General features: G+C 47.9%; 1 protein-coding gene across 3 annotated transcripts in view; it reads left to right on the top strand.

Moving 5' to 3' along the window:
- Window positions 1-2,036: 2,036 nt before the first annotated feature.
- The window catches only part of CNN3 (calponin 3), a 29,872-nt gene continuing 20,567 nt past the window's right edge, over window positions 2,037-11,341 (top strand). Inside the window, exon 1 of one of the 3 annotated variants that reach the window (XM_032247933.1) lies at window positions 2,037-2,494. In XM_032247933.1, coding sequence (XP_032103824.1) covers window positions 2,438-2,494 — 57 coding nt within the window. In that variant the 5' untranslated portion in view covers window positions 2,037-2,437. Of the gene's footprint in view, window positions 2,495-3,151; window positions 3,171-3,558; window positions 3,715-11,341 lie in introns of those variants that run through there. The other 2 variants (XM_032247934.1, XM_032247932.1) reach the window with 2 other exon arrangements.

Raw genomic sequence — 11,341 nt, 5'->3', positions numbered from 1 at the left:
GTACTGATGGAATCCCAAGAAGACCAACAATATTTAAATAGTAAATTCCAGTGGCAATGTCAGAAAGAATTTCAAGTACCTTAGGGAGGATAATAGTTGATCAAACAAATGTAGAAAATTTCATGTTTACTTTAAAGCCATGTAAGTGTACAATGGCATTAAATACATTTACAACGTTGGGTGACCATTGTCACTACCCATTTTCAAAACTGTTTCATCACCTCAAACTGAAATTCTGTACTCCTTGATAACTCCCCATAAACAATAAAATTCATGGTTTTCAGGACAAAATACAATTTTTGAACATTTTACAAGGAATCAGCTAAAGTAGATTAAAATGACTTTGACCATTTTAACAGGAGCAGTCATGCTTAGATTGCTGCGAAAGTCTTTGCAGGCTGGGCACCATGATTTGTACCTCAAATCTGGCTGTTATTTCCCACACTCCTAGGTCCCAAAAAAATGTGGGTGAGGTCTTGTGGTTGACACACCGTCACTGTCATTCAGCTGGAAAAACAGCCCAAACTGCTTGCCTCAATGATAGTGGGTCAATTGTGTCATCTTTGTGTGGGAAGAATGCCCTAATTATCATTACTCCCTTTGGACTAAATTATCAAGTCATTTATAAATCATTTCACTTTCCTCCTTGTTTGCCTCCTCCTCCTACCTTCAGGTTCCATCCCTCTAAGTCATTGGGAAAAGCCTTACAAAATTGATAGTTTTGTGCACTTCCAGTTCAAGTTGCCTTACCCACTTTTTTTTTTAATTTGGAGTTTTTATAGAGACGGGATTTTGCTATGCTGCCCAGGCTGTTCTTGAGAACAGCTGTTTGAACTCCAGGTCTTAAGCAATCCTTCCACCTCGGTCTCCCAAAGTGCTAGGACTACAGGCATGAGCTACCACATCTGGTCCACCTGACTCACTTCTATTCCAGGACTGTTCAACTATGATGAGACGTTTTGGCTCCTCTTGTCAAGCAGGTCGCCACACCTGGTTCCATGATCTCTTCTAGCACAGCAGCTGGTATGTGGCAAACAGAGCTCTCAGGGATTGAAACCTGTCCTAGGTGTGCACCAGAAAGTGGTGGCAAGAGATGAAGCTTCAGAGGAGGCAGACCTCAGCCAGGATTCTTAGGTCGCTGAGTTTCAGCTTTCTCACCTCTCAACGGACATGATATCTACCTAGTAGTAATTTCAGGGGAGTAAATGAGATAATGTTTGGAAGATATCTAGTCTACCAGGCGCGCACGTGGGGGACGAAGGTTGTTTCCTGTCCCTTCTCTATCAAATGGCTTTAAAATCAGAACAAAGTGTTGGGTATGAAATGGGACTGCGAAAAAAATGGAGGTTGCTTCTGGCCTAAAGGATGCTTCTCTGTATACAAAGGACTCCTGATTCAAAGAGGCCTCTGGATTCAAAAACACAAGTGGGGTTTGGGACTAGCTGAATTCCGGATAAAGATGCCTGTATAGAGGGGTTGATGAGAATCCGGAAAAGGACTTGAAATGCCCAGGCTTTGCCATGGCACATTCCTCAGTTTTTTTTTTTTTTCTGCACCGCATTTAGAGGTTTAGACAGAGTGAGCTAGAACCAGGTGAAAAGCCTTAAATTGCCCCGTGGCAGCGGCGGGGCAGAGGTCAGACCAACAGGTGTGGGAGGCTGCGAGGTGAGGGAAGAAGCAGGCAGGTGTCGGTGGAGGCCCCATTCCTCCAGCCCAGAGGCTCCGAGGCTGCTGTTGGTGTTCCAGCAGCGGGCGGAGGGATCCTGCCCGGCATCTGGGAGCGCTAGGCCTGGAGCCCGGGACGAGGCAGACAGAGGCGGCGGGTCAGCTGCAGGCCAGCCCCGGTGGGTTTCCGCTCCCCTCCGCCCGCCCGGCCCGGCCCGCCGCGGAGGATGCCTGGAGGTGGATGGGAACCGCCTGTGGCTGGGAAGCCCTCAGGCGCCCTCCCTAGCTCGGGGGCGGGGCCGCCTCTCCGCCGGCCCGGGTGGCGTGAGGGCTGGGGCGGGGGCCGGGGACCGCGCGGGGAGGGAGCGGGAAGGAGCGCGGGGCCAGCGGCCGTTCAATTGGCCGCGCCGCCCCTCGGCGCAGAGGCGGGAGGAGGCGGCCCTCCATTGGTCGGGCCCGGCGGCCAATCCCCGAAGGCCCGGGCGGAGGCGGGGGCGGCCAGAGGAGACCCGCGGTGCGGGCGGCGAGTGAGGCGGGCGGCGAACGTGGAACCAGGCGCTTGGGACCGGACCCCGAAGCTCTGCAGCACTCAGTCGGACCCAGTCGCCCAGGCACCGCCCGCGCCCCGCGGCCGCGACCGTCTCCTGCGCCACCCAGAGGAGCGAGCTCGGAGCATCCCCCGCGGCGGCCACTTCTCGGGGCTAGGAGCGGGGAAGCGAAGTGCTAGAGACCCGGGACCCCAGCGCAGCCTCTTCGCGCCGCCCGAACCACCATGACCCACTTCAACAAGGGCCCTTCCTACGGGCTCTCGGCCGAGGTCAAGAACAAGGTACGCCCGGCCCGGGCGGGCGCGGGACTCCCGGGGCGAGGGGTGCGAGGCGCGCCCGGGGGGCCCTCGGACTGGCCTGGCGCGGGGCCGTGCCTCGTTCACCCCTCGCGCTGTGGCTCACCGTTTTCCCGAGAGGGGACGTCGAGGCGGCGCAAGCGTAGCTGCTTGTCCCGCTTGCGTCCCGTCCCCGGGCTCGCGGCGCCGGCTCCCGGGCACCCGCCTGGCTTTGTTTCTGCGCGGTGGGACGGCACTAGGGACGGGCGGTGGGTTCCCGGGCGCCCGGAGTCCCGCGGCGCCGGCCTTTCCGGCTGCGGGGATCTCTGGGGCCGTTTGGTGGCTGCAGGATGCGCCCTCCGGGAAGGGGGCGCTCTGCGTGGCCAATCGCCTTTAGGCGGGGCCCGTCCGCGCGGCTAGGGACCCGGCGAGCCGCTGCTGCAGCCCCCGCCATCTGCTCGGGCCCCGGCTGCTGGGGGACCTCGCGCCTCCCCCGAGGGAGAGAGACCGCCTGGTGTCCCGCCGACCCCAGGGCCTCCTCCGAAGAACGGGAGCCGGTCCGGAACCCATCGCGGTCTTCGATCTCAGTGCCTGGGAAGCATTCAGAGGCAGATTGCTGCCGCCGCCGCTGCTGCTGCTGCTGCTTTTGCAAAAAATGGAGACAAAGCCTGAGCGCGCCGCTGTGGGAGTGATATCTGCTTTTTATAAAACACTGAGAAGTTTGTAGTACATTAGACTTTCACTGCATCAAGGATTATTTTTGTGTGTTGCTTTTGTTGAGGGCTTGTTTGCTGAGGCGGCTTATAGTTTGGAGCGATTGGGATTTGGTGACGCTCAGCTTTGCCACTGAGCCCAAGAATGCGTTAGGTTTATCTTTGGGACTTTTGGCCTGGGAAAGAGATGAGAGGCGTCCCCCTCCCCAAATCCTCTCCTTCCTTCCTCCCTCTCTGCATTCCAAGCCCATGACATCAGGGGTTTCTAGGGGGAGAGACCAGCCAATCGGCGCGGAACTGCGCACAGAACGCTCATTGTCTCCCTTCTGCTGTTCTGGCCAAAGCGCCACAAAGGAGGGCTGCTGTGTTTTAATTCCCATTAACCTCCCGGGAGCCCAAGCATGTCAGGATTGCCACCGCACCGTCCGACCGCTGGTAGAAGGCACTGGCATTGTCAGAACTGGAACATCCTGGGGCTGCGGGTGTAGGCGGTGTGACACGAATTATGTAGAGGTAATGAAGCGCACCGTTGTCAAACCCCAAGGGAGAGTTGTGGCTCTTGTCTCCCGCTGTTGGTCTGCGCATCATACCATCTTTGAAGCAAGGAGATTATTTTAGTCTGTGTATCTAAAATGGAAACGTTTAGGTCCTTTTCAAACGTGTTGCCCATAGTAGACAGCAGTTTGCTAAACAGTTTTTTAGAGTGCAGAAAGATAAGCGGTTTGTGTATGATTGAGTGCAAACCTCACCAACTGAAAAGTTTGTAACAAGTTAATGTTCCCTTCCTCCTAGGGTTTACAAACCGAACTTTAGGAAGCTTTTCAGAGGAATCCGCATGTCTGAAATGTTGGACATGCTACTTTGGCCTAGTTGTGCACATTAATTGTAATTCCCCCCAGTGACTCTTGGCCGGCAGCAGTTGGGTCTCTCTACTACCTTTTGCATTGTAACTGAGGTACTCAAGTGATTTACTTTTCTTGGATGTTAATAATATCCATGCAAATTTGCTTTTTGCTGACTAATGTAGCAGCTTCTGCCCTTTTCCTGCTTACTACTGAGCAGACCCAAGGAAATGCAAACACAGGCTAGATCACTATAATAATTATCATAAATGTTCAAAAACAGTAAAACCTCAGTTTTCAGAACCTTTGGTAAGTTAGTTATGAAGGCTGTGGGTTTATCCCTTTAAGCACTGAGCCCATTTTTAAATAACCCCTTTTCATTTCTGTGGTCCATTCAGACAGTATTCTTTCATAGGAAGTCTTTTGATCTTAACAGCAGAGCAGTCCTGTAAGGTGAGGAGGATTGCTGGGATTATCCAACATCATTTACAGATCAGTACACTGAAGCTCAGAAAGATTTGCTCAAGGTCACAGAAGTTGGACTGTTCTAAGAATTTTAACTCAAAGTGTTGAGGGAAGTACTTGAGGATGTTTTACACAAGCTCTACTGTCACCTTCCTCTTTTTTTCTTTTTTTTTGGAAATGGAGTCTTGCTCTGTCACCTGGGCTGGAGTGCAGTGGTGAGATCTCAGCTCACTACATCCTCCACCTTCTGGGTTCAAGCGAATCTCCTGCCTCAGCCTCCCGAGTAGCTGGGATTACAGGCGCCTGCCACCATGCCTGGCTAATTTTTGTATGTTTTAGTAGAAACCCCGTGGTTTTGCCATATTGGCCAGGCTGGTCTCCAACTTCTGATCTCGGGTGATTCCCCCTGCCTCAGCCTCCCAAAATGCTGGGATTACAGGCATGAGCCAGGGTGCCCAGCCCTTCCCCCCATTTTTGCTACCCACCTTTCACTTCTTGACATTGTGATTATTTTTGTGATACTGTTTCTGATCTGTTCCGGGCCTGGGAATCAAATAGCCATGACTGAGGCCTCAGGACTCCCAGGTGAAAGGTGGAGTATATGCAGAAGTAACATTGCGAGGTTCTGACCTTTTGATTCCTTCCTACTTTTTCTTTATTGCATAATTGATACATTGCTTGAATGCCAGATTACCCCCATCCACCCCCAATCTCATTTAACAAAGAAGTGTAGAACATCCTGGGGAGACGGTGTGGAGTGGACCTGGGGGTCAAGCATTTGTGAGTTCTAGTCCCAGTTCTGCTGCTTCTGCCTTCTGTAATGCTAGGCAAGCTACTTGACTTCTGTCTCCTTTCTAATCTGTAGAATAGGGGAAAACAATAGTTGCCACCCCCAAACACCATGTTGTGGTGATGTATCTGGCTTACAGTCAGTACTTAGCGACTGTATTGTAGCTATTAGCTCTTAGTAACAGAGAATTAGTTGTTGGTATTATATTTCTTAAATTTGTATGTCCCTGTGTCTTTAAGTATTTGGTTTGTATTAAGAGCTTTTGGTCTTGTTATATAATATTCTAGCTGTAAAAACAGTTCATCAGTGAATTGAGGAGGTCTCTGATTTTAAATACTTTAATCAGTAAAATTTCAGGGAAAAACCTTCTAAGACACTTGATTGGTAAGATGATGATTCATGGACAGGTGTAGTGGCTCACACCTGTAATCCCAGCACTTTGGGAGGCAGAGGTGGGCAGATCACCTGAGGTCAGGAGTTCGATACCAGCTTGGTCGACATGGTGAAACCCCATCTCTACTAAAAATATAAAAATTAGCCGGTTGTGATGGCATGTGCCTGTAGTCCCAGCTACTCGGGAGGCTGAGGCAGGAGAATCTCTTGAACCCGGGAGGCGGAGGTTGCAGTGAGCCGAGATTACGCCACTACAGTCCAGCCTGGGCGACAGAGTGAGACTCAGTCTCAAATAAATAAGTAAAGATGATAATATATATACAAACTTTTTTTAAAATTTATTTTTTATTTATTTATTTTTCAAGGTGGGGTTTCACCATGATGGCCAGGCTGGTCTTGAACTCCTGACCTCAGGTGATCCACCCACCTCGGCCTCCCAAAGTGTTAGGATTACAGGCGTGAGCCATCTCGCCCGGCCAAACTTTTTTTTAATAGGCAAGAAGTTTTGTGAAAACAGCCTTAAAAAGAAGCCTAAAAGTTTCAAACTTTCAGCCTGGAATATGAACAAAGTTTCTTTAATGACAAAAAAAATGACACCAAATGATTAATAACTTGCAGTTTACAAAAACCCTCAGAGAGCAGAAGGGCGAGGGAAAATGCAGGCAATGGTATGGATGGTTCAGTGGATAATGGAAACACTCATAAAGTAATGGTCCCTACAGATATTCTATAGGTTGAGCCAGGCCCTTGAATGCATCTTGGGAACTAAAATGAAAAGTGAAACAGCTCTGTGCCTCATAAATGAAAAAAATTAACAGGTCCTCAAGGGAAGCACAGCATTTCCTGGCAAAATGTTGGGGTAGTTTCCTGTCAAGTTGAGGTCACAATGAAGCATGTCTTCATTAGGCTTGGAGCAAATGCCACAGGAACCTTTTTTTTTTTTTGAGACGGAGTTTCGCTCTTGTTACCCAGGCTGGAGTGCAATGGCGCGATCTCGGCTCACCGCGACCTCCGCCTCCTGGGTTTAGGCAATTCTCCTGCCTCAGCCTCCTGAGTAGCTGGGTACAGGTCTCAGGGAAAGTAGAAGAAATAAATAGATGAGTGGGAAGGGGGAAGCTGAAATAATCTTACATTGGTGTGTTTGGTTGGGTAGAGGGTAACTGAAATATTAAGAAGCACGGAGTCGGAATGCATATTCTTCTAGTCTTCCGCTTCCCTGGAATGTCTGATTTGAGCAAAGCGGCTTCCCACAGGATCTTCTTGGTTACAAAATGGTATTTCTCAACACCTGAAAACCATCTTGGAAGACTTATTACCAAAATCTTTGGTTGCTGAAGAGTAAGTTAAATAATCATATAGTATTAATCAGATAGGACAAGTGTCCACGAAGTCCTCCCAGCCTCTTTGCTGGGTGCGCTTTAGATGCACAGCTGCTCTGAGTCAGAGTGACCTAGGGTGACCCAGCTATAAATTATACCCAAAGATGGTCTGCCTTGTCTTGCTGCTAGAGCAGCAGAATCTTGGTGAAAATGTGTTGGTGGGCTTAGCTTTTTTCTTTTTAAACTTGAATGTTCGGAAATTGGTTTTTAATTAAAATCTTTTTTTGTTTGCTTATTGTCTGTCTCTTCCCACCAGAGATAAAGCTCTCTTATTCATGGGTGTGTCTCACGTTCAGTATTTTAGGATATAGTTTGGCACATAGCATATGCTCAATAAATATTTGAATACTGACTTAATGAATTTATTCATTAGGAATAGATTTTGCTATCTCTAGACATAGAAGTTAAAAATTACCTCTGTAGTCTACATAAGATAATTCTGTAGTGCAAGTGTGATGATTTTGAAGGATGTGGTTAAAAAGAAAATATTCTTAAAAAATACTTTATTTTTTGATCTCGCTATGTTGCCCAGGTTAGTCTTGAACTCTTGGGCTCAAATGTTCCTACTGCCGTGGCCAGCTAAAGCACTGGGATTACAGGTGTGAGCCACCATTCCTAGCCTTGTTTTTCTTAAGTAGTTTAATAGTTACTATGACATTGAAAATTTTCATCTTTGCTGCTGATTTTGGGATTATCTCTTAAGACATGTTTTGACTGGTAGAGGTGTCCTCTGCAAGGGTTTGTCCAGTGCGTGCATTTTCCTGAATACAGCTGGAGAAGGGGCCATTGATCCAGGCCGTGACTTTGCTCCTGGTAGCAACCAGCCATTGCTGTTGGTTTGCTTTAGTTTTTGTTTTCCTGTCTCGACCAAAGCAGATAAAGAAGATAGACTTTGCTGAAGTGACAGGAGGTACCGTGCTTCCTCCTTGGAGTTTTTTGGTTTGTTTGTTTTTTAGAGATGGGGTTTCACCATGTTGGCCAGTGTAGTCTTGAACTCCTAACCTTGTGATCCACCCACCTCGGCCTCCCAAAGTGCTGGGATTACAGGTGTGAGCCACTGCGCCCAGCCTACTTAAGAGTTTTAATGAGGATTATTATCAGGCTCACTGTCCAGCTTTTTATAGTCTAGTATTTGTGGAAATTGTTCTGTCTCTAGCCACTCTTTTAGATTTCAGAAACAATCTTGACAATGATGGCATTGCTAATACTACCATCAGCAGAGGTATAGGCTTTTCTTCCCTATGCCTGTTTCCTTTCCAGGTTGGGACATTAGGGTTAGTGAGAGTTTCCTGCCTCCTTGCCCTTTTTAACAGTGTATGCTGAGCCATGATGAATCTGACCTGCAGCATAAAAAAAGGAAGCACAGTTGGATGGTTTTGTTTTTTCACCTGTCATTACCATTGTGTTCAGGAGAGTGAGGACATGCATTTTCTTCTTTCTTTTTTTTTTTTTTTTTTGAGATGGAGTCTCCCTCTGTTGCCGAGGCTGGGGCGCAGTGGTGCCATCTATGCTCGCTGCAGCCTCTGACTCCCAGGTTCAAGCGATTCTCTTGGCTTTGCCTCCTGAGTTGCTGGAATTCCAGGCACCCTCTACCACATCTGACTAATTTTTGTATTCGAATTGGGGTTTCACCATGTAGGCCAGGCTGGTCTTGAACTCCTGACCTCAAGGGATACACCTGCGTTGGCCTCCCAGAGTGCTGGAATTACAAGTGTGAGCAACTATGCCCTCCCCTGCATTTTCTTTCTTAGTATAACTAGGTGGTGGTTGGAGGAAGCTTGTCCTTAGAATTTGTTGGCAAGTTCCATTTAATTCTAGGCATTACCCTCCTGTCGCATATACCATGTGCATTGGCTCTCCTTAACTTTGAACTTATTTTATAGCCACAAATGGGCTCTTAACTGTCATTCATATGTACTTGTACCCTGAGATTTTTGTTAAGGATTCTTGGAGCTCATAGGTAGATCCAGGTTGTTTGTAGGGACGAAGTTTATACAATTTTGGAGTCCTCATTACAAAAAATATATAAATATCTTTTAAGGTTTTTTTTTTTTTTTTTTTCCCCCAGAGACAGAGTCTCTGTCGCCAGACTGGAGTGCAGTGGCGCAGTTTTGGCTCACTGCAACCTCTGCCTCCCGGGTTCCTCCCTCCCGAGTAGATGGGACTACAGGCACACTCTGCCGTGCCCAGCTAAGTTTTATATTTTTAGTAGACACAGGGTTTCATCATGTTGGCTGGGATGGTCTCCATCTCTTGACCGAGGCAGGTGATCCTCCTGCCTCAGCCTCCCAAAGTGCTGGGATTACAGGCATGAACCACTGTGCCTGACCCAAGTTTTACAAAAACCTATGGCCATGTGAATCTTTTTGAACTTGAAGATGTCCCTATACCTGTCATCCAAGGGCTTTTATTCCTCCACAGCTGGCTGGTTAACATATTTACCTTCAAGTGTTTGAATCTGGCTTGCTTGAATCTGGAGGCTTTCAGTTTATGTGTTCATATGAAGGCTCTACCGAGACCTGTGTGAAGCAAGTCCTTGAGTAGAGAAGACTAATTCCTAGTTTTTCCCCACAAGGTAGGGAGGGACAGGAAACTTCAGGGTGTAGGTGTGACTGTTGGGCGCTGTGTCTGCAGTGGGAAGGTCAGGGAATTGGAGGCATGAATGCAGAAAAAAGAGGAGACCTTTTGTGCTTGGAAGCACTCTTCTGGGTGAGTGTAACCTAAGCATTTATGGCTGTTTCCCCAATTCTGGGGCATTTTCCAGGGAACCGCGGCCAGGGAACTTCAGCATTGCTTCTTCCCCTCTCCACTCCTAAATATTTGGACACTGATCTTTCTCCATTGTCTACAACGTCTTACCCTTAGTTTTACCGGGCTCTGCGAATGGTTAGAGTGTGCTTCCTTAGTGCATGTTTCCCTGTCTCCTTGTTTCTTGTGGGAGGAGAGAAAACAATACCATGTGTAGCAAGTCTCTGTCATGCTGTTGGTTAATTCAAACACGTGATTCTACTTTGAATACAAAAATAGCAACAGCAATCATATTATGCTTCTAACCGAGTATAGTATAGAAATTATACGTACACTAGGCATCATATTGTGAGCTTGCTGCGGTCCTTGGTCCTTAGCGCCTGAGCTGGAACCCTAGGGCTGCTCTTTAGAGTCCACCTATGGCTAGATGCCTTCCCCTGAATGGTCCCATTCTCTACTCTGAATACTGGGGTGCATTTGTTTCTGGATTTTCCTTATCTTCAAAGACTTGGATGTTGTATTTTTAAAAAACCCCATCCCCACCTCTCCCAGCTCATGCACACACAGATGCATTCTTTGCCAGCAAGATTTTCATTTCAAGTTTTCTTCCTCTCTGGGCTTTCCCCTGCCTCTTTTTCTTCTTTAGTGACCCCTGTCCTGCAGTCGGTCTTACATCACCTTCAAAAACATAGATGTGGCAGGAGGTTAGTCTTTATATGGGCCAGTGGAAGAGTTAAAGTGTTTTTAGTCTGAAACATCTCTACTAAGTATCTTAAGAACTTTTACTATTTTTTTAAACAGTCTTGCTCTGTCACCTGGACTGGACTAGTGGTGTGATCTCGGCCCACCGCAACCTCTACCTCCTGGGTTCAAGCGATTCTGCTGCCTCAGCCTCCTGAATAGCTGGGACTACAGGCCTGTACCACCATGCCTGGCTAATTTTTTATATTTTTAATACAGACAGGGTTTCACCATGTTGGCCAGGCTGGTCTCAAACTCCTGACCTCAGGTGATCTGCCTGCCGTGGCCTCCCAAAGTCCTGGGATTACAGGCTTGAGCCATTGCGTCCAGCCCAATTAGTCCTCTCTGCAACTGGGCAATATATTCATATGCATTAGTCTGATACGATGATATTGGTGGTGGGTACATTTGGATATATTGTCATGTCTCCGTGAGTTAAAAGGACTTTATCTTAAGCCAGCGTCTAAGCATCTTCAGGTGGATAGCATAATTGCCTGTGCTAAGACTATATAGTAGGGCGAGTTCCTGTCTCAGCTTGGTTGTGGGGTAGGGATGGGGGGAGCATCCAGTGATGGAAAAGACTTAGACTTGGAGCCAGATCTGGATCTGAATCTCTGCTGAGCCCACAACCTTTGGACAGGTCACCTCTGCCTGAAGACAGTACATCTACCTCAGGGTGCCATCTTCCTTGCTTATGAGAACCACTTCTCTTTATGCAAACAGTTCCAAAATAGAAAAGTAAATAAGTGAAAGTATCCTATATCCCTTACCCCTGCCCTAAC

Source organism: Sapajus apella, unplaced genomic scaffold (genome assembly GCF_009761245.1).
Source record: "Sapajus apella isolate SASKATOON/1434 unplaced genomic scaffold, GSC_monkey_1.0 scaffold64, whole genome shotgun sequence".
NCBI lineage: Eukaryota > Metazoa > Chordata > Mammalia > Primates > Cebidae > Sapajus > Sapajus apella.
The sequence above is the reverse complement of the archived record's forward strand: the minus strand, read 5'-3'. Positions and strand labels throughout refer to the sequence as shown.